This window comes from Anopheles ziemanni, chromosome 2, assembly GCF_943734765.1.
Source record: "Anopheles ziemanni chromosome 2, idAnoZiCoDA_A2_x.2, whole genome shotgun sequence".
In the NCBI taxonomy this organism is placed as follows: Eukaryota; Metazoa; Arthropoda; class Insecta; order Diptera; family Culicidae; genus Anopheles; species Anopheles ziemanni.
Genome location: NC_080705.1, coordinates 35,262,469 through 35,285,107, shown reverse-complemented (window position 1 = coordinate 35,285,107; position 22,639 = coordinate 35,262,469). Strand labels below are relative to the sequence as shown.

At 48.1% G+C, this 22,639-nt stretch overlaps 2 protein-coding genes across 2 annotated transcripts; both read right to left on the bottom strand.

Moving 5' to 3' along the window:
- Positions 1-9,112: 9,112 nt before the first annotated feature.
- Positions 9,113-10,006, bottom strand: LOC131293489 (outer dense fiber protein 3-like; the record flags this gene model as incomplete). Its single annotated transcript, XM_058321566.1, has 2 exons — positions 9,113-9,217; positions 9,740-10,006. Coding segments are annotated over 2 exons (372 nt in total), but the record flags the coding sequence as incomplete, so codon positions are not given.
- Positions 10,007-10,522: 516 nt separating this feature from the next.
- On the bottom strand, positions 10,523-16,626 carry LOC131281333 (uncharacterized). The gene is made up of 9 exons (XM_058310662.1): positions 16,506-16,626; positions 15,261-15,563; positions 14,207-14,305; positions 14,038-14,136; positions 13,773-13,973; positions 11,710-13,584; positions 11,345-11,443; positions 11,165-11,266; positions 10,523-10,893 (listed from the first exon to the last, which is right to left on the bottom strand). The coding sequence occupies exons 1-9, from the start codon at positions 16,609-16,611 to the stop codon at positions 10,523-10,525; spliced, it is 3,255 nt and encodes a 1,084-aa protein (XP_058166645.1). The 5' UTR covers positions 16,612-16,626.
- Between the last annotated feature and the right edge of the window lie 6,013 nt (positions 16,627-22,639).

Sequence of the window (22,639 nt, the reverse complement as noted above, 5' to 3'; positions counted from 1 at the left end):
TTTTTGTCTTACCGTTTCAAGTTGTTCCTTTTCGCCAGTATCTCTGCACTTGTCCCAAGTTTGATAGTCACACTCGATGAAGTAAAGCTGAAACGTTGGGCTATCAACGCCACGACTACGACACACGAACTCAACGGGATCCGACGATACCATTTCAACACGCTTCGGAGACAACGCTACCTCCCAATCACCTTGTAACACCCGAACAAACAATAAGAATAACTAGCGATAAGTGTATTTAATTCGTTTTACGAAACTCACCTTCGATAAAGACATCCCGGCTTGTGTTCCGTTTGATCCCATTGCCCACACGACACTCGACCGTATAGCGTCCACTCTCCCATATGGATGGGCGGAGGATGGTCAGTGAATCACGCTTCACCCGATGTCGGATCTCGTACCGCTCGGTACAGTTTCCACATAGTGCTTCAGTTGGTGTTCCATCCCGAAACCACGAGCAGTTGACTTTCTGAGAGTAATACTCATAGTTGATCGCAATGGTTACCGGTTTGCTAGCGACGGTATATTGACCACCGGTCCGAGACTCCTTTTGTAGTCGGATGGTCGTGGCATTGGTGTTTCCCTCCAAGAAGTAGATAAAATCTGCCGTCGAATTCAAAATGTAGACCTTTAAGCTACTAAAGTAGGTAATGTTTGAATGCGAGCGTTTCGGCGTTTCACATCGGTAAGTTCCTGAATGTTCAACTTTCGTTGGTTCAATAACCAACTCTTTGATGGCGGCATGTTCCGTTCTAGTTATTGTTGATTTAAATTTCTTTGACAGTAACCTATTCACCGTTCCATTTGCCTATAATGGACGTTATGTATCAGTATGCCGTTCATAAATCTGTTGCGAAATATGTCATACCTTTTCGGCGTTCAACGCGGCGGGAAAAATAGTCAGATTCTGAATTTCTAAGCCAGAGCCACATACAAGATGTACCCTTGTACCGGATGGAACAACATTATACGTAGCTGTTACCTGAAATACAATTGACTGTAATAACTTAAGATGTGCCGGTAGCCATTCGGGGAATAATACCTTGGAATCTAGCTTTCGTAAAAGATATATTCCGAATTTTGGTTGAAACATAACAACGCACTTGTCAGTGCTCGAATAATGTGGTTTCCCTTCAAATACTGCAATTACAATCAATTTGTTAAGTTCAATTTGTCTAATCAATGTGTCAAGTCGGTCAACATTTTGCGTCGGCAATTTTTTGCACGCACCATCAGATCTATTTTTAAAAACGAGTTCATGCTGTTTATCAAAGTGATCCCGGCAGAAGAATCGGCTATGATAATTATACGGTCCATTGGAAATTGTCACTCCATCCGTACTGCTGTAAACGCCTTGCACGGGTTGTCCCTGGAATGGTAGGATTCCCTTGGAATTCCCCCGGGCCATCAACCTAGAGACGTTTCCATACTCACATCCATGTTGATCAAATCTATCTCCACTCGGGAAGATGTTGGCTTACAGGGTACCTGCAACACGTGACCGATGGCAATAATGCTGTTCCCGGGCACTAGCGGCTGCTCGGGATCGTCCACGAACAGATAGAACGATGTCGCATGAAACTCTGCTTCGAGATCGGCCAAATGTAGGCGGAACACATCGTCGTTGGTCCATCCGTACTGCTCCCGGTATTGTCGCACTTCAGCATCCTTCGCACAGTAGTACCGTCCGACCTGCCCGATGGACGCGTTTGTAAACATAATCGACGCACAGTAAGAACCGTGGGATTGATTCGGTTCGCTGCATGCTGCCAGTACAGTAGACGTCTGAAAGGGCGATAACGTATACTCACGCTGCTTAGTTTGTCGGCTTGAAACGGTGTGTGCCCTTACCCAAGGGGAGTTTTCCTCACGATACCAGCTTATCGGGCTCGACGAAACGCACCGAAACGTGTCCGACCCAGCGCCTTTGTCCAGCGTGTACTGCCTGACGTACGGTTCAATCGTGGGTGACTGCATTTGCCGATCGTACTGCAGCATATAGTCGGTAACGTAATTCGCTACGAGAATATGTTCCATTAACCACTGCTAGTTCGTACTCACGTGTAGATATTTACCATCGAGTGTGGAAAGCTGCGGAACATTCCGTGCAGAAGCAGTTAAATTTATCATCTCTAGCATGAGAACTATACTCATCTTTCGAAAACGTGCACTAGGGCAACCTTCTCGTAGCTGATCGCAGACTGAACTGAGGCGAATAAAATTTGCCTGTTCAAATGCGACTTATTGCACACTCGGCTTATCAACCGAAGTATAAAAAATCAACTGCGTTCGAGTAATGTAGTTTCGGGGTACGTAACAGTCAGCTGTTGGCTAACTGATAAGTGATATCCTTATACATGGTTGTTTTCGGTTCGGATCTTTTTCCACTCAAAGTTTGTTGGGAGTTAGTTATGCATAAATTAATAAATTTTGTATATAATAATAATAAATCGTTCCTAAAGCAGTGACCATGCAAATAAATGCAAAAACTTTGCAGGATTGCTTTCATGTGGCAGGGGAGACGCTCCTGGATTTGATTAACCAATCGATGGAGATGGATGTTTTTCCGAAGGCATGGAAGGAATCATTGGTTGTACCTATTCCAAAGCTGACTGGAGCTATCAAAGCGGAAGAGTTCCGCCCCATCAACATGCTTCACACTGTCGAGAAGGCCCTGGAGGTTGTGATCAAAGACCAATTGGTGCAATACCTGGACCAGACCGGACTACTGGCCCGGGAGCTGTCGGGATGTCGGGAAGGACATTCCTGTGAAACTGCTCTGAACCTGGTGCTTGCGAAGTTGAAGGGGACAGTGGACAGCCGGTGCTTGCAGTTTTCTTGGATCTAAAACGGGCATTTGAAACATTATCGAGACCCTTGTTGCTCACAACACTCAGACGATTCGGTATTGAGGATAGGGAACTCAGTTGGTTCAGCGATTATCTGACAGGTAGAACCCAGAGGACTATTTTCAAAAACTCTGTTTCAGATCCTGTTGGAAACACCCTTGGGGTTTTTTGCCAATCCTGGAAAGTGGTAACTCCCCTCCATATGTTGGATAAGGGAGATACCGGCTACATGAATAGGAGAGATTCCTGTCTTATGGAAGTTGTGCTAAACGCTGTACGCAAGGAAAAGAGAGCTGCCTGGTCTTTTTCGTGAAGGGTCACTTTGATCCCACCACTTCGTGATTTGCCTTGGATATTGCTTACAAATATCTTATGATAACTCCGCCATTCTCAAACCTGTGTTGGGGTAAGAGGTGGGACTCATCATCATCATCATTAAATAACGAGCGCAGTTAAGTGGTCCTGTTGTGCCGAATGCTCGGTAACATGGACCGGTTGGGACACAATCGATGGCCCCGGAGTATCGTCGGAGGGTTCCGACCTTTCCGTACTCACTGTCACAAACGAAAGCGCCGCTGAAGCAAGTGTAGCTGCTGTGGATGCTGCTGGTGCCAGCGTTACACGAGATACCTCGAACAATACAGGTGGTTTACGCTGCGGCCTCTCTTTAAACACAAGCGCGGTATCGTTCTGTTTTTGTGCCGTTACGGTGCGCATCGGTGGTAGGAAAGAACGATTAATTTCTCTTTCTTTCTCCGGGACCTTATCCGGCATCGCAATCGTTGCGCTCTGGCAGCCTTCCGCATTCAACTCCGTCCTGCCGTACCGCAATTTTAAGTGTTCAATCGCAAGTTGAACCGTTGGAGGAAAAATCAACGACATGTCAACCATTTTGCGCGCCTTTCCTTGGAGAGCTTCTCTCAGGCGCTGCAGGTTTTCGATGTCGCAGAAGCCACACAGTTTCGTCGACCTTTCGTAGGCTTCGATAAACCTCGGCCACTGTTTCGGCGACCCCGAAAACACCGGCAATCTTCAATCCGTCACCTTACGTGCGCGTATTTGCTCCTCCGTGAATGGAGCATAACTCGGACAGGCTGCTTCCTATGGTGTTTTAGTATTCCGTGGATCGTATTCAGTGCCGTTTGCCGTGTAGTGTCGTGATGTGTGTGAATGTGTAGTGTAGAGTGCATTTGCACTAGAAGTGATGTGTTTCGTGGTGTGCGAAAAATGGCGCTCCGCTTGCGCCAGCGCGTCCATTTCGCGTTGCCACTGTGTATGCATCGCTCACTCCCTTGCGATGCGTTTCTTCATCTCGAGCTCGTGTTCCCTTTTTTCGAGCTCTATCTCGGCAAGCTCAACTTGTCTTAATCTAAACTGATAGCTTTGCTCCAGCTCGTGCTCCTTTTTTTATACTGTACTAATTTTTTAGAATGTTGCAAATGCAACGTGGGTGTGAAATAAAGGAATTCTTTGAGAATTTCGCTTGTGGGAAAAACTAAAAAACTAGTCCTTTATTGGTCTATTTTTTCACACTGAGTGTGCCACATGTGTGGCGCCCCTTTATATCCTTTTGCCCGTGAGTTCCACGGGCAAAGTAATCTGTTGGTACTCAGCCCGTTACATTGAGCTGCTCCGTTACAAGGTTTTTACAAACCATTTGTAGCAAGCATATACGGTTCATTTAGTCGCGCATATTGCTGTCAAATTAATTAATGGGAAATGAGTTATTTTGTCTTTGACCTTCACCAATCGGTCGACATACGCACCTTCCGCAATCTATTCGGCAGCCGGCTGTTGAATTCATCGAACAACTCCTTGAAGGTAGGCCTCGCACATGGATCTTCCTCCCAGCAGCTCTTCATAAGCGAATAAATCTCCGCCGGAGCGTACGCGGGTTTCTGCATTCGATAGCCCTGCGTCAACAAACCAAGGATCGTTTCGTTCACCAAGACAGTCGAGTATGGTTCGGTGCCGAGCGAGAATAGCTCCCACAGCAGCACTCCGTACGCCCAAACGTCTGAGCGGGTGCTGAAGATGCGATCAAGGATGCTTTCCACCGCCATCCAGGCCAATGGAAGCAGTGCGTCGTTGTCCGATTTCCTGTAGACGTCATCGCGACGGGTTACTCGAGCCATTCCAAAGTCACCGATCTTCACGATACTTCCCTCGCAGAGAAGCACATTGCGTGCGGCCAGATCACCGTGGATGAGACCGCTCGTACTGAGATACTCCATTCCACAGGCGATCTGGCTCCCCCAGTACAGGAGGTCGGTTGTGCTGAACGGATACCCGGCAGCGCTGAAAGTGGTCATGTAAGAAATGTAACGAAAACAATTATTCGCACACTCATTTCGTTTTCTTGCACTTAATATTGCATCTCACGCAGAATCGGGAGCAGCATTGTTAAACAATCCGTCGTCGACATTATTTTCGAAATGCGGTCTGTTTTGTTGTAGAAAATTTTTAATATTTCCATACCGACAGTATTCCATTACCAGTAGTAGCTCTCCTGAAGGTAGAAAACAGTTTGATTACGACTATCATAAGAGATATTTTGCATAAGACCACACCTTAGGGCCTGGGTGTCCTTACCTTCACACACATTCTCCACTACTGCACCGAGTAAATTGACCACGTTCAAATGATGACCGACATGAACGTAAACTTTCAGCTCGGATAGCAGCGTGATCAGCATCTGTCTATTGTTGCGCTCCTTGGGCTCCTTAACGGCCACCACCGTCTCGAGCGATGGATCTTCTGATATTCCGGACACTTTCCCCATCCAGGTAACGCCAAACTCACCCTGCCCGAGCCGTTCGTACAGTTGTACCTGTTCACGGGGTATCTTGTACACGTCCGGAAGGAAGCTTATGCTATCGCCACCAGCACCGTCCGTACTCTCAGCACCATCTTTGAGTAGTCTCACTTTACCCTCGGTATATTTTCGATAGCTCCAGATGATGCCGACAACCAGAAGCACTCCGACGGTGGCAATGGCAAGCACCTTGGTTATAATCTTGCTGTTCAGTATCGCCTTCGCTTCACTCTCCGAGTTTTGCAGCAAAGTCTCGGTGCGTCGCATGCCGTGTTCTGAAAGAACCTCACACACCACAATTCCAAACTCTTTGGGAGTTATCACAAACACATGGTACACTTCGAACGCTGTACGGTGCTTAGAGTTGCTTATCTGCAATGAATAAAATATGTGTTTACATTGATGGCATTTGATTGAATTCATCCTAATTTTTGTCTTACCGTTTCAAGTTGTTCCTTGTCGCCAGTGTCTCTGCACTTGTCCCAAGTTTGATAGTCACACTCGATGAAGTAAAGTTGAAACGTTGGGCTATCAACGCCACGACTACGACACACGAACTCAACGGGATCCGACGATACCATTTCAACACGCTTCGGAGACATCGCTACCTCCCAATCACCTTATAACACCCGAACAAACAATTAGAATAACTTGCAATACCTGTATTTAAATCGTTTTACGAAACTCACCTTCGATGAATACGTCCCGACTGGTGTTGCGTTTGATTCCATTGCTCAAACGACACTCGACCGTATACCGTCCACTCTCCCATATGGATGGGCGGAGGATGGTCAGTGATATACGATTCCCCTTACGTTGGATCTCGTACTGCTCGGTACAGTTTCCACATAGTGCTTCAGTTGGTGTTCCATCCCGAAACCACGAGCAGTTGACTTTCTCCGAGTAATACTCGTAGTTGAACGCAATGGTTACCGGTTTGCTAGCGACGGTATATTGACCACCGGTCCGAGACTCCTTTTGTAGTCGGATGGTCGTGGCATTGGTGTTTCCCTCCAAGAAGTAGATTAAATCTGCCGTCGAATTCAAAACGTACAACTTTAAGCTACTAAAGTAGGTAATGTTTGAATGCGAGCGTTTTGGCGTTTCACATCGATAAGTTCCTGAATGTTCAACTTTCGTTGGTTCAATAACCAACTCTTTGATGGCGGCATGTCCCATTCTAGTTATTGTTGATATAAATTTCTTTGACAGTAACCTATTCACCGTTCCATTTGCCTATAATGGACGTTATGTATCAGTATGCCGTTCATAAATCTGTTGCGAAATATGTCATACCTTTTCGGCGTTCAACGCGGCGGGAAAAATAGTCAGATTCTGAATTTCTAAGCCAGAGCCACATACAAGATGTACCCTTGTACCGGATGGAACAACATTATACGTAGCTGTTACCTGAAATACAATCGACTGTAATAACTTAAGATGTGCCGGTAGCCATTCGGGGAATAATACCTTGGAATCTAGCTTTCGTTTAAGATATATTCCGAATTTTGGTTGAAACATAACAACGTGCTTGTCAGTGCTCGAATAATGTGGTTTCCCTTCAAATACTGCAATTACAATCAATTTGTTAAGTTCAATTTGTCTAATCAATGTGTCAAGTCGGTCAACATTTTGCGTCGGCAATTTTTTGCACGCACCATCAGATCTATTTTTAAAAACGAGTTCATGCTGTTTATCAAAGTGATCCCGGCAGAAGAATCGGCTATGATAAGTATACGGTCCACTGGAAATTGTCACTCCATCCGTACTGCTGTAAACGCCTTTCACGGGATGTCCCTGGAATGGTAGGAATCCGTTGGATTTCCCCCGAACAATTATCCTACAGACGTTACCATACTCACATCCATACCAATCAAATCTATCTCAGCTCGAGAAGATGTTGGCTTACAGGGTATGTGCAACACGTGACCGATGGAAATTATGCTGTTCCCGGGCACTAGCGGCTGCTCGGGATCGTCCACGAACAGATAGAACGAAGTAGCATGAAACTCGGCTTCGAGATCGCCCAAATGTAGGCGGAACACATCGTCGTTGATCCATCCGTACTGCTCCCGGTATTTTCGCACTTCAGCATCCTTCGCACAGTAGTACCGTCCGACCTGCCAGATGGACGCGTTTGTAAACGTAATCGACGCACAGTGCGAACCGTGGGATTGATTCGGTTCGCTGCATGCTGCCAGTACGGTAGACGTCTGAAAGTGCGATAACGTACACTCATGCTGCTTGGTTGATCATCCCCAAACTAATGTGTGCGCTTACCCAAGGGGAATTTTCCTCACGATACCAGCTTATCGGGCTCGACGAAACGCACCGCAACGATTCCGACCCAGCGCCTTTGTCCAGCGTGTACTGCTTGACGTACGGTTCAATCGTAGGTGACTGCATTTGCCGATCGTACTGCAGCATATACTCGGTGACGTAATTCGCTACGAGGACATTTTCCATTACCCACTGCTAGTTCGTACGTACGTTTAGGTATTTACCATCCCGAGCAGAAGCAGTTAAAATCAACATGTCTAAAATGAAAACGATCATCTTTCGAAAACGTGCACTAGGGCAACCTTCTCGTAGCTGATCGCAGACTGAACTGAGGCGAATAAAATTTGCCTGTACAAATGCGACTTATTGCACACTCGGCTTATCAACCGAAGTATAAACAATCAAATGCGTTCGAATAATGTAGTTTCGGGGTACGTAACAGCCAGCTGTTGGCTAACTGATAAGTGGTATCGATATACATGGTTGTTTTCGGTTCGGAACTTTTTCCACTCAAAGTTTGTTGGGAGTTAGTTATGCATAAATTAATAAATCTTCTACAGTGCTTATCCATAATAAATCGTAAATGATATATCCGCTATAAATCGTACCTAAAGCAGTGACCATCGAGATTCATCGTTGAAGGAATGACTTACCGGTTTGCCTAAAATGTATCAAACTGTTTTCGTTCGTGTGAACGATTTCTAGCTTCGGATCGTTTCGAGTAATCTTCGATATGCGACGTTGGCTTCTCTTTTTTCTTTCACGGTGTTTTCTCTTTTATTTTTAATTTCTCATCCATAGAAAGTTAGTTATCATCAATAAGGTTTGATTTCTAATCCTATCGCTTGTAACTGGAGCTGGCAGCGTGGAATTAGTCAGTTCTGTCGAAGAAAGGCATACGGTTTCACGAAAGAAAATAAAGCATCTTCTCCTATCCAACCATCCAAAGTAACGGTTGAGTTTCGTCTGTTTCGGTTTACCCTGGCAAGACAATGTATCCACCTCGAAGACCATCAGTTCAGTCCACGGAAAGCTACCTGATCCTTAGATACAACCGTCTGCAGTAGTGGCCTCTTCTGTCCTCTTAAACATCCGGAACACAAGCACTCATAATACGTGCTTGTAGCTGATGTCACTCACACACACACATGCCGGACGTTCCTGTTTCTTAGATAACGAGCTGATTGCGGAAGCGAGGAGGCTCCGGAAAATCTCCCAGGTACTCCGAGTGCTTGATGCCGAAGCTGTAGGACGGTACATGGCCCAGGTTGATCTGCTCGGTGTGACGTGATCATGATCGGAATGGTTTGGATGATTGGAGACGATCACCACGATCGCAAGCGTATTGTGAAGGAAAGCAAGACACGAAATGCGTAAAGCAAAAAAAAGAACATAACGAATTGTTTATAAAAAATGGATTTATGAGACTAAAATTTAGTTTTCAACACCTTCAAGGAACTGTTCGGGATTTTCAAGTCCAATAACAGGTCTTAAGACTGTTCACATATTTAGGAGCCTTCTGGGACAGATAGTCCGAGTGCCGGATGGAAAAGGAATAGGCCGGTCCATTTCGGAACACACCCAAGCCCTGGGGGGATAGTTCACCCAAAACGAAAGATGTGGACGTAAATGATGACGAAACGATGAAGGATGGCACATGCATAAACAAAACGAAGAAATGAAAACGATATTGCCGATGTACAGAGGAAAGATAAGAAATACAGGACAAACACACACGTAGGGAATGGTTAAGAAAAAGCGGCGACAGTCCGCACGCGACGGAAAGCAACCATACCTTTTCCGGATAGTGTGCCGCCGGGCCCGGCTTGAGCGCTTCGTCCGTCGGCCGCCGGAAGCGGGTGGCCATCGAGAACATCGGCGCCCGTCTTACCAGCGGATCGATCTTCGCATCGTAGTGACCGGGACCGGGGAACCCAATGCACTCAGGAAGAGTCTGCTTTTGCCGGCCGGTGATTGTATACGCGGGGGCCGAACGGATCGGGCCTTCCTTGCTCGAACCGAGCACATTCGGGATGTGGTATTCGTTCGGGGCTGAGATTTGGAGTTTTCGGTTGGTGTGTGTGTGTGTTTTACACGATACAGCAGCAGCATGATAAAAGTAAATGAAACAAACGAGTCAGGCTGTTGTGCTGTTTGCGTTCCCCAAATGGGCTGTGAGAACCCAATCGACAGCTAATCGTATCGCATATTTATAGACCGACCAAACTACCTCCCCCGCACAAAAAGCCTTCCTTTTTTGAGGCCAGAAGGCAAGCCTTTTTTTTTTGAGAACTAGATCAACACAGAACAGTTACAGATGAACGGGGCGGCACATACTCATGCGGTACGGACGGCCTCAGCCCTAGCGAACAAAAATGAAAGTAAGCGGCCATAAACGGCAAACGAAAGCATTCGCAAACCTGCAAAGGACTACAGTGGGAGAGTGGGCACTAGAAGCCCAACTCAACACCAAAGGCAACGGAACTACAAACTAATGCCTAAAGACAAACGTGCTACAGTAGTAAACAAGAGGAATGGAATCGTGTGCATCCAATGCCTTTGAGACTGCGTGTCCCTTTTAGGCCCGGAAGTGTCCGGTGCAAACCATGCGCTGATGCTGGACGTTAGCGAGCTGCTTCACTCCGGCGATGCAGTTCGGCACCAGCCCTTCGCCGATCGCTTCGACCGATGCCGAAGAACGCTCCTCGGTGGTGGTCTTCCGTTCGCGGATCACCTTCATGCCACCGGTCGTGTGCGTGGTGGTGACCGTCTTGGTCGTGACGCTGCTCTCACCATCGCGTCCATTCTGTACCGCACCGGTTGTGCTGGTTGTGGTTGTGCTATTGCTACTGCTGCGATGGTTACTAGCGGCGTTGGCAACGGTTCCGTTGGCGATCACCACCGACCTGGAGGTGGATACGGCCGTCGACTCGCCACCGTTCACCACAACTAGCAGTCAAATCACACGTGAAGTTGGGAAGATAACATAACATACAGGCAGGAACACAAGCATAGCAGATGAGCGGCGCGACGAACCGAAAATGATATGTGGAGGGGAAAAGAACAAATAACGGAAACGATACGACCATAAGACAAACTGAACATGCGCTTGGGGAACTGAGGGTTCGCCAGATTGTGGGATGCTGCAGTGCGACATTCGCCATGCGCAACACACACAACGCAACAGCGGGTTCCGTGAGAAGCGTATAAAAAGCATTACCTGGGCCTTCGTGTGTGATCGTTTCGTGATTTACCTTCACGCCGAAGCTGTATGCCGGCGCGCAGTCAGTGCGGCACTTTTCCGGCTGGTACGCCGAAGGTGCTGGAAGTGGAATACAGATTGTAAACGCTACCGATGTATGGAGAGACAACATTTAACCGTGGTTCACTTCCAACTTACCCGGTGTATCCCGCAGTGTTTCACCTTTGTGCTTTATACCGAAACTATAGGCTGGCGAGTGATCGAGCTTCACCTTATCTGGATTGTACGCACCGGGCGCTGTGAATACATAACATTTGTTTTAAGTACTTCAACTCTTGGGAGGATCGTTTGGGGTGTAATAAAGTGCTTTCACCTAGTCAAAAACATGAGAAATTTAATAAACGCCTGTTAAGAAATTTTTTTTCCAAATTCTACAATACCATGAAGTTCAAGCATCTTTGATTGATTCAATTATTTCTACTTTTGATTCGCTATCCTTAACTACTTCCTACGTCTATCGTTATCTGTCATGCTACCATTCTACAGGAGAACCCTCAACATACCTGGAACTTCGTTCGGTTTCTCGCGGTTCACTTTGATACCGAACGGATACGCCGGTGAGTGGTCCAGTTTCACCTTCTCCACCGAGTACGTGCCAGGTGCTGGCGTTGTGTCCACCTTATCGATTACGGGCCGTACGCCGAACGTATACGCAGGGCTGGTGTGTTGCTGTACCGTCTCCGGATTATACGCACCCGGCGCTGGAATGACGTCGATCTTGTCGATGTTGGGCCGCACACCGAACGTGTAGGCCGGATTGTGGAAGGTGTACTTCTCGGGACTGTAAGTGCCTGGTGCGGGCGTTGGGAACGACTTCGTCGAAGCTGGTTTCGCACCGAACGTGTACGCCGGGGTGGTCGAGTCGTGTACCTTGTCGTTATCGTACGCTCCCGGGCCGGGTATGGCACTGGGTTTTTCGACGTTCGTCTTCACACCGAACGAGTACGCCGGGGATGTTTTGTCGATCACTTTATCCGCATCGTAAGCACCCGGACCGGGGATGGTGCTAGGCTTCTCCACGTTTGTCTTCACTCCGAACGAGTAGGCAGGTGTGGACTTATCCAGCACCTTGTCGGAGTCGTACGCACCCGGACCGGGGATTGCGTTTGGTTTCTCCACGTTCGTCTTCACACCGAACGAGTACGCCGGTGAGGACTTATCGACCACCTTGTCGGAGTCGTACGCTCCCGGACCGGGCACCACGCTCGGTTTCTCTACGTTCGTCTTCACACCGAACGAGTACGCCGGAGTTGATTTGTCGATCAGCTTGTCAGCGTCGTACGCGCCCGGGCCGGGAACTGCGTTCGGTTTGTCGAGGTTTGGCTTCACTCCAAAGGAGTACGCTGGAGCTGACTTGTCGACTGCTTTGTCCGCATCGTACGCACCCGGGCCGGGAATTGCGTTCGGCTTGTCCAAATTTGACTTCACACCAAACGAGTATGCCGGCGAGGACTTATCCACCTTGTCGGAATCGTACGCACCGGGTCCGGGGATTGCATTCGGTTTATCCAAATTAGTTCTTACACCGAACGAGTATGCCGGCGAGGACTTATCCACCTTATCGGAGTCGTACGCACCGGGACCAGGAACCGCGTTCGGTTTCCCAACGTTCGTCCTTACCCCGAATGAATAGGCCGGAGAGGACTTGTCATGTGACTTATCCGCATCGTACGCCCCCGGTCCAGGGATCGCGTTCGGTTTATCCAGGTTCGGTCTAACTCCGAACGAGTACGCCGGTGCGAACGTATCGTGGGACTTATCCGCATCGTATGCCCCCGGTCCAGGAACACGATCGATCTTGTCCGTGTTCGTCCGCAGACCAAACGAATACGCCGGTGTGGTATGATCGACCCGGTCGGCATTGTATGCACCCGGTCCGGGAATAGTGTCCGGTTTGCCTACTTCCGGCCGCAGTCCGAACGAGTACGCCGGGGCGAACGAATCGTGCGATTTGTCCGCATCGTACGTTCCCGGTCCGGGGTTGGCACTGGGTTTCTCCGCCTTGCCACGCACTCCGAAGCTGTACGCGGGACTACTGTCTACTTTGGCCTTCTCGGGAGAGTACGCACCCGGCGCGGGGACATTGTCCGGCCGGTCGATTGTCGGGCGGATGCCGAAGCTGTACTTGGGCGTACCGTCCAGGTTCGCCTTCTCCGGCGAGTATGCACCGGGGGCCGGCGTCGCCTGCGGTTTCGCCACGTTCGTGCGCAAGCCGAAGCTGTACGCGGGCTGATGATCGAGGTTCACCTTCTCTACCTGGTACGCCGAGGGCGCAGGCGTACAGCTAGGCTTATCGTGATTGATGCGCATGCCGAATGCGAATGCGGGTGAGTGATCGATCAGCTTCTTCGCCTTTTCCGGCTCGTAAGCGCCCGGTGCTGGCGGGATGAAAAGCGCGGGTGATGCATAATGCAAGGTTTGGCACGTGCGTATGTCGGAGATGAAGTAAGGCATGAAAATGGAAAACACAAAAAGAAGAAAAACAAAGAACATGAAATTAAGCACTATCATACGTGTGACGTGGTGCAGTTATCTCGTCTTCTGGATCCTGCACTGACTTCCTTACCAGGATTTGCGTTGGGCTTCTCGATCGAAGGCCGTATACCGAAGCTGTACGACGGCGTAGCGTTCAGCTTAACCTTTTCCGGCTCGTACGCTCCCGGTGCTGGCGTGTTGTTCGGCTTCTCCATGATCGTCTTCAGCCCAAAGCTGTACGCCGGCTTCTTGTCCAAGGCTAGCGCCTTTTCAGGTTGATATGCGCCGGGAGCTGAACAGAGTTGGAAGGACATGAGTTATTACCAGCCCAAAAGCCGCTTCCAACGAGTACTTACCGGGCGTTTCTTCAATCTTCTCCGGTATCACCTTCAGTCCGAAGCTGTACTTTGGCGATTTGTCTTTCAGTACCTTTTCCGGCGAGTACGTACCGGGCGCTGTTTCGGGAGTAAACAAGCAAAACCGTGAAAGAAAGAAAGAACCACCGTGTACAAGATAGATACATACCAGGCGTTTCACTCCGTATCTTGCTCTCGGTCTTGATTCCGAACGAGAACTTGGGCGCACTATCTAACACTACTCGTTCCGGCTTATAGTCCCCGGGAGCTAAAAGATATTGGCACGTGTTGTTTTGGTGTTCGTTTCTTGGTTTCGTTTTGTTTTCGTTTACGCAGGGAAAGTGTGGAGCAGAGTTCTGTGTTTGCTTGTTTTTGGGTTGGTGTTGGTTAACTCAGCAATGCCAGTTTGTTAGACTTCAGCGAAGAAAGTGATCGCAATGCAATGTGATTAGTATTCGCCACGCGTCCAGAGACGGTTTCGTTAACTGTTCTCCAATTCCCTTCACCCGGATTCCCGATTCCCCTGGATGTGTATGTGTCCGTTTGTGTATTTCGGTGCATAAAAATCCTTCCAAATCAAACCTTCAAACAGTTTCAGTGCGAGGGCACCACGCTTCTACCGGGGATTGTATATTTTAAAGCAGCTACAAAAACTCTACTCTACAACGTTGGTTACAACGAAAAACCAAGCTAGCGCTACCAAATCCAAAACCGGAAACCATAAATGCTGCACAAATCCAATAGAGTTCACCTGTCCACTGCGATAGTGTTATCTAGTTCTCTGTTCTGACTTTTTGAGGCTGTTTTGGGTCGCGGGAGGAGTGTGTTTGGTCGGGATGAATGATTCGTGTACGACCGGATGACGATGTTGTTGGTGGCGACGGCGATGGGATGAGAATGGTGTTGATGATGATGGTGATGGTGGTGGCGAGCTTCGAGAGCATGTGGGTCTGTGAAGATTTTAATTATGGCTTCTGAGGGATGCACTAGCATTAATGGATGAGTAGAGTATGATAATAATGATCGTGTCGGTTTGAGGTTGCCAAAACCCTTTGACAAGTGGTTACACCAAGATGACCTTTCGGGTGACGTTGAAGATGCAATGAAGATGAAAGATAGGAACGCTGGGGCAAACCCATCTCGCCGCCATAAAAAAGCACAAGACATGCGGGAAGCCGCATGGCAAAATAAACCCAACGCAACACGGAAAGTGTCCACGGTACCTGGCGTCTGGCTGGTCGGGTTAGGTGGCTTCTTCACGCCGAACGTGTACTTCGGGGCCGACTTTACCAGCATCTTGTCGGCCTTCTCGATGTTGTACTCGCCCGGCGCGGGCGTCAGGTACTTCGGGATCTCCTTCGGCCGGCTCTGGAGGCAGTAGGCTGGCGGTGCATCCTTGCCCTTGCAGCCCAGCCCGGTGATGTTGTACAGCGGGCCCGGGCTGAACGATTCCGTGCGCGGTTTGTGCCGCTGTCCGAAGCTGTAGGCGGGCGCGGCTTGCCTTTTCGAGTCGACCACTTTCGTACCTAAAACGGAGGAGGAATCGTTCGCGTGTGGTGAGAACTAAGGCTAACTATGGTTTCGAGAGCGATGGGGATCGTCCGGTAGTGGCGTAACACCCGCACACCGTTTTATTTCCCTTTTTCGGCCAGCCAAGTCCCAATGGCCTATTAAACGGGTTAGCCGTTTCGTTCAACACCGAGCAGATGATGCTGTTCCGGCGTGTGGGCGCAAATCCCAGTCGCCATCCTCAGTATCACCGAGTTGTGCCCTAAGCTGGACTTATTTTCACAACTTCCAAGAGCCACTCGTTTGGAGGGGACTGAGTGTGCCTTTGCATTTGGTGCGAAAATAAATATTTATCACGAACGGGAAGCGGGTGCGTCTGTGTGTCGACGTCGTCATCGTTTGGAACGGATCTTTGCGTGAGCGCGACATCCGCACTGGCCGCGCATCGCCTTAAAAGGTAATGTGGAACTTTTTCGTCAAGATCGACGAGATTGCAAGGGGTATTATTGCGCACTTTGCTTGTTGTTCTATTCGTCCATCATCATCGTCATCGATGGCGGGCGGTGATTGGTGAGGGTTTCTTCCTCAACGCAAACACCCACCACATCGCGGTGTGGTACCGGCTGGCTCGTGTCAAGAACGTGGCCTTCGGAGAGGGTCTCAACGCTGGCGGAAGAACAACACTGTGTCCACTGATCGATCGTAATTCGAATCGAACCATTACACAGGCTGCACCCGCACCCGCATGCGGAGAGACACATCGAGTTCGGGGGGAAGAGACATGTGCCAAGTGTGTGGACGTGAGCATTCGATCGACCACCTTCTCGACGACGCGGTTTATGACGACCACGATCCGGAGGAAACCGACGATGGTGCGAGACTCGCTTGTCACCCACGCGCAACGGCTTCGACCAGCATCGCCTCTCGCTCGGCTCGACTGCCCGAAGTCGGTGACTCACCGAGTAGCTGTGGTAGAAGGTACTGGGGCCCCGGGCCACGGTGTTCCGCCGCGATCGGACCGCGCCGCTTCGTCGGAGTCCAGGGACGCTGCTCGAACCCGCCCATCACGCGATAGGAGTCCCGGTAGTGCTTCTTGATCGTAGTGCTCTGGTGCCGATGGTAGGTGGTCTCCGCCGACGACAGATGTTTCGTTTTGACGCTCGCGAGCACAACCTGTGGATGGCCGGGAAGAGTTGTTATTGCAGTTGCAGAAAGAGGCTCGCCAACATAGGTACAATCCGTGACATCGACACGAATACTGGATTCACCAAAATTTACCATCTTGCTTGGAATCAACGCTCCGTATCAGCTATTCTAAGCAACGGGTATAACTCCGAGTTCAGGAAAAGGGAACTAACGGAAGGGGTAACACTTTTTGCGGCAGCTCAAAACACTCTTTTAATCAACCTGAAAACGAGGATTGGAAAAGACGGAAGTTGCAGTTCCGACTCCTTTCGGCTAAATGAAAACAACATTCCCAAGCCTACTATGCCGCAGACTTGCAACCTTTTTAGTAACATGGTGAAATAGATGGTGAACATTGTTAATTCTAGCGCTTCCTAGCTGGAGGTTAAGACACGAGGTAACTCTTCATTATGGATCAAGTTATAATTATGGGAAACAGCAACGACGGGAAGCGGGTACGCTTTATTGCTTCCTTTCCGTGAAAGCAAGTCGGCGTCGTGTGTGTTCAAGCTCGGCTCCTTGGTGGTTAGTGCCAGTGCCGCCTAACGAGTGGTTGCATAAATCCACACGACCTTCCTGCCAATGAAGGAACGCCATCCAAGAACGCCGTTCATAGCGTGAAGTTTGCACTGCCCCTGCTGGAGGTTGTCGTGTTGCTTTTTCCCGACCTTATCGTGTGTTTCCAGGTGTATCCAAGGAAACTTTCCAGCACGCAACCCTTCGGAACGACCCGAAACCGAATCCACGACATGGAAGGAGCCGTTGTTTGAAGGCACTCCGGAATGCCGTCGAGCGATTTTGTGTAAATAAGTGCAATGATTAGTGCACTTGCAAGTGCAGTGAGTTGTGAGCATACGATGCAGTTATTCCTGGGTGGTGCATGAAGGGTGTTTATTTCTTTTTTTTTGGGTTTTGTTTCAATGAAAGGGTTATTTGCGATTTCGAGAAGGTCTGATTGCATCCCGATTAGCCTTTTGACGAATCACTCCCGACATAACCTCGGATACCGTGCATTCCAGCTTTCCGAGGGTTCCGTGATCGATCGCGTTTCACATGCCTCGAATTAAGGCTGATGGAACCTTGAGCAGTGATCCCCGGACAACGGCATGAATGCCCGCTCATTGTCGTTGTTTTCCGGCGCACAAACATGCGTTAAGATTGCTAATTGAGGAGTGATGGCGCGCGCTTTAAACAAAATGGGTCACAACGCGCCCGAGACGAGACGCGATGCCCTTTAGCAGCGACGCGCCACAAACTACCGTATTGTGAAGCGAAATCCCTTGGTCGTGCTTGTCTCTTCCTCGACAGAATTATCTGACAGACGATGGGGCTTGAAGGGTTCCCGCTTCCCTCAGAGCTGCCCGAGAAAAGATGCATTTCTTGTACGCACGAATATCATCCCGCCCGTCAAAGGCGAGCACAACTTATGGGCACCTTGGCTTTGGCTTTGGTTAAATAAATTGTTGCACCGAGCACAGCATAAGCGTCGCCGACTCCCATGGGGATCTAAGAGGCTCGAAGACTCGGGCTGCTGCCTGGTATTGATTATGTCACCCCGCACAGCAAACGTGGTGTGATACCACCCGCTCCCTGAAACCGAACAACCACGACACGTCCGTGGGACAGGTTGGAGTGGCGTGCACATGCAGACACCCTGTTCGGCTGGCCGCCGGCTTTTGCCCGTTTGCCCTTCTACCGTTTCCATAAATGGCGCTACCGCGCGGTGTCCGGTTTCTCCGCTCCGCCTCCCTGCTCCTATCTCCGCTAGCAGCGTCCACCGACCGCGTGGACTATCGACAGATTCGTTTGTTTTCGCTGCTGCTGCTGCTGCTCTTTTGATCTCCTTCCGAGGTTACTCTTGAACTATTTTCGAGATATATTTTCGAGATTCGTGCCTTGTACGGCGGGTGCCGTCGTGTGGTGACGGAGAAATATATCTACCGAGCAGGACCGAATATAGGCAGCAGAAATGCTATGGTATGGGTTTCAAAGAGAATATTTTAAATCAACCGACGTGCGTTGAGGGAGGGGAGTCGGCAAAAGAAACAAACAATGATCCAGCCCAAAAATAGCAAAAGGTTGAAATCAATATGTACATTGTTGGATGATAAATGGGAAGCGACGAAATGGACAAACATGGACAACAAAATACGATGAGTGAATCATAAAGATTCGTTTGATAGAAAAAAAACAGTGTGAAATCATAAAATCAGTATGAAATTTTTAAAAGTAATATTCATATCGATTGATAACATTTAATCATTTTAGTTACACGGAATTTAAAGTTTCTAAACGCTGTTTCTTCATATGCAACACTCTTCTTTGTGAAGCAAGGTGAAAGCATATTGTTAGAAAATTCCCTTCTATTCAACATAGAAACACGAAATTATAAACACATTTTAGAAAATATGATAAAAACACAATACAACAGCAAAACAGTTGATTTTTTCGACAATCACAAGTGAATTATATCGAACCAAAATAATCCATATTTCCAATGCAAATAAATAACCAACTCAGAATTTTAAGTACAATAATAGTTGCACTTATGAAACATTACATGTTGCCAGGACGAATGGATTTTACAAACACTGGTTTGAGATTCAAAATACGTTTGAAAACTAAAGATAAGTGAACAAACAAACAAGTTAACCACTAATTGCCTTGATGTGTTATTCACTCTTGTATTCAAACTTAATAATTTAATAAAAGCTAAAAATCAATCCTTTACCTCAAAATATGTTCCCACATTCTTGTTTATCCCTCCCAAATGCAACATATCAGCTCTTCGCGTAACCATCCACTTTCATTCTCACGCTTACGTTCTTGCGTAAGGTTCGAATCAATCCAATTTCGGTCCAAAAGCGCCAGCTCGGCTGCCGTCCCGAAAGGGAATCGATTGGCCAGGAATGCCACCCGGTTGGTTCTCCTCTTCAAGGAGCGCGTGTGCCGGGTTATCTCGGTCGAGTTTTGATTGAACACACCAGCGAGACCCCTTCGATCCTTCGAAGACACACTCGACGGCGACAACTTCTTCGTCGGCCTTCCCAAACGTGGCCAAAAGCAATTACTGCCGTGAAACGGAGTGGTCAACCAGTGTTGTTTCTGTTTCTGTTTTTTTGTTTTTGCTGCATGCCAAGAAACATTTCGCAACAGATTGTTTCTTTCTCTCTTCTCCTCTCCTGAACGTCCTCCTGCACGGATCGCCTCCTCCATCTCCTCGATCTGGTTGATGATACCCTGGAGGCAAACGGTACCATTTTGATGACCCGTCTTTTCTTGACTTTTCACTTGCGCGTCCGTCCGTCCGTGCGTGTGTGATGCTAATAATCCAGTCGGGAATTCCATGTTTGGCTTGACGCCCAACGAAAAAAACACATGGAGCTCTGCAACCGGGGTAACAAACGAAACGGACGGCATTTGGGAAGAGAAAAAAAAGGAGTGTGATACCAATCGACACTTTTATTGGGTAATTAACACCACCTATTAGTAGCGCCGACGACATGTCGAATACGAATCTCGAAGCTACCTGTAAAAGGAGCTGAACTTGTGAAAAAATGCTTCTCTTTGCATAAAAGCATACTAAGTAGGCCAGTTTTGTCCCGTGGCAGGGAGGGGGCGACTATCCGGGGTGCATAGGGTTGCAACTGCAACCGGGCCGGACGAGGACCAACGGGTGACCAACACCAAAGCCACCCCGAGGGCCTGAAGGACGACCGGTTTGGGTAAAGAAAAGCTGTCCTTCGTTTGCAGTGGTCCCAGTCCGATGACACGCCATTGTTTCACAATGCTGCAGCATAACCGCAGAACCCTTTTCATCGCAAATCACTCGCATGTATGTGTGTGTCCCTTAAGACCGCCCGACAGACGTCCCGCGGAACACCGGGGTGTTTATTTATGTAAATGAAATGTTGCATCCTTCGTTCGTCCGTTTGGGTGTGGGACGGAGGGCGAACCATATGCGTGGAAGAAAACGTCCGGTTCGTTTGCTTTCGCCAAGGATAAGTAGGTGAAAAGAGCAAATGGCAATAACAAAAAAAAACCGGCAAGTTCAATGTCGGCGACGTTTCATGAAACAATCGTCTCAAGGCAATGGTGTGCCACGCCGACAGGAAGTGGCTAATTTATGCCCGGATCCGTGGCGAACAATTTTTCCGTGCGCTGTTTTCCCTTTCCGCTTGTTTTCCGATGTTTTCGGGGTGTCGAATGGCGGAAAAAGGAGGAATGATTTCCAACGAAAGAAGTGTGAACGATAGTTTCCATGCCGTGATTGATCCCGTCACACATCAACACGAGAAATGGTAGATGAGTTTAGTGCGTGATGGTTGCCGAAGTTGCGATGGACTGTCCTTTTTTTATAAGCATCCTCAAGACTTGTAAAGTAATTAATATTTATAATACCTGTCGAAGCATTCGGGTTATTTCATCCAATTTCCACACTGAGGAACGGACTCACAAAAACAAGATCCTAATTTGGCCTCAACCAAACCAAGTCTTACGTGCCTTCCAGATGTCGAATTCACATTCGCCCACATCGTGCGGTGCGTGATGAAGGTGAGGGGTTTCTTTTTTTTATATATCACTCCCCATTCTCACCAAGCATTTGCTCACATTCAATCACGAAACCATTAAATGCCCACGCAGCCGAAAAAGCGCACCTTTTTTCCGCCTCGGCGTCGTATAAACATGTCGCGGCAGGCAACTACACTCCCGGCTAATTACAGTCCCCTCTTTTGCCCACCGCAGAAATCCCAACCAACACATCGTGCAGGACGGTTTTTGCACTTGCTTCGAGAAGGACTTTATGCCATTTTTTTTGTTTGGTTTTGGTTTTGCTTCCTCTCAACTGCCAATTCCACCGATTAATCAATGGAAATTAGCGTCGCCAGGGGTTGCGCTCTCGAGGCGAGGGAAAAATGCGACATGCTTCCGCAATGCAGGGAACCATTTTTCATTCCCTCCCCCCCCCCCCCCTGTCGTGGTACCTTCTGATGTGTTGTGGGTGGTCAGTTCGTACCTAAGTACCCGAACCCGGGAGGTCACCGTTGACATTGATCTTGACGAGCACTGCAGCGAATTGCGTGACGCTCGTGGCATTTTGCATGAGTTGTTTTCATGTTGGTTTTTTTTTTATTCCTCCCTTCGCTTCTTTTGCAACAATTTGTCACAAATCTGAATGGAAATGGAGGGTGAAGGTATGCAAACACAGGTCGTTAAAGGGAGCAATTCATTCGTACATCGTTTGCATTTTAATTTGGAATTGAAAATCGCTCTAGCTTTTTTTTATTCTGATCGCAGGATCGGCATTCAATTGAAAAAAAAACTAAACAAATGCTGGCGCCAATCGAAATCAACACAAACTCGTGGGAAACAGTGTGACCTCTTTAGAACGAACGCGTCGTGGGTTTGATGTAGATTAAAACAGGTTTAAGAAATACAATTTTAACACTCTAAATCCATTGCTCCCACATACATGTCAACGACCAAGAGGACGAAAGGTACAATAAAAAAAAATCTTATAATAATAGAGCAACTTTATGAGAGTTCAATGCACAATAAATTTTCATTAAAAATTATTTTCTTTTATATTCTTTACATGAATTAAAATAGAACTTATACCGTAAACACTTTTCAAAACATTTCATCAACCAACAAAAATTAAATAACATCGAAAAAGAACCTCATTTTTCATATTCGAGTTCGTTTCTTTGACCTCCGTTGAAGTCGCTCGAAAAGTTTGTTAACTACCTGCCATTACGCAATTAGCATATTCTCCGCCCGAGCCGTATCGATACAGCGCCAGAAGGGTTAATTGGAAACTGGAACTCGTCGCCGACAGAAACTGGTTTCTTCTCCGCCCCTCTTCCTCCGCTGGATGCGGGTTTCGATTCTAGATCAGAATCGCTCG

What these genes read in the sequence shown, in the direction of transcription:
- LOC131281333 (XM_058310662.1), bottom strand. Translation starts at nt 16,611, where the DNA reads ATGGGCGGGTTCGAGCAGCGTCCCTGGACTCCGACGAAGCGGCGCGGT. An exon ending in CCTTCTACCACAGCTACTCG is followed by an intron (nt 15,564 to 16,505) that starts GTGAGTCACCGA and finishes CCTCCGTTTTAG; the next exon opens with GTACGAAAGTGGTCGACTCG. An exon ending in GATACGGAGTGAAACGCCTG is followed by an intron (nt 14,137 to 14,206) that starts GTATGTATCTAT and finishes CTCCCGAAACAG; the next exon opens with CGCCCGGTACGTACTCGCCG.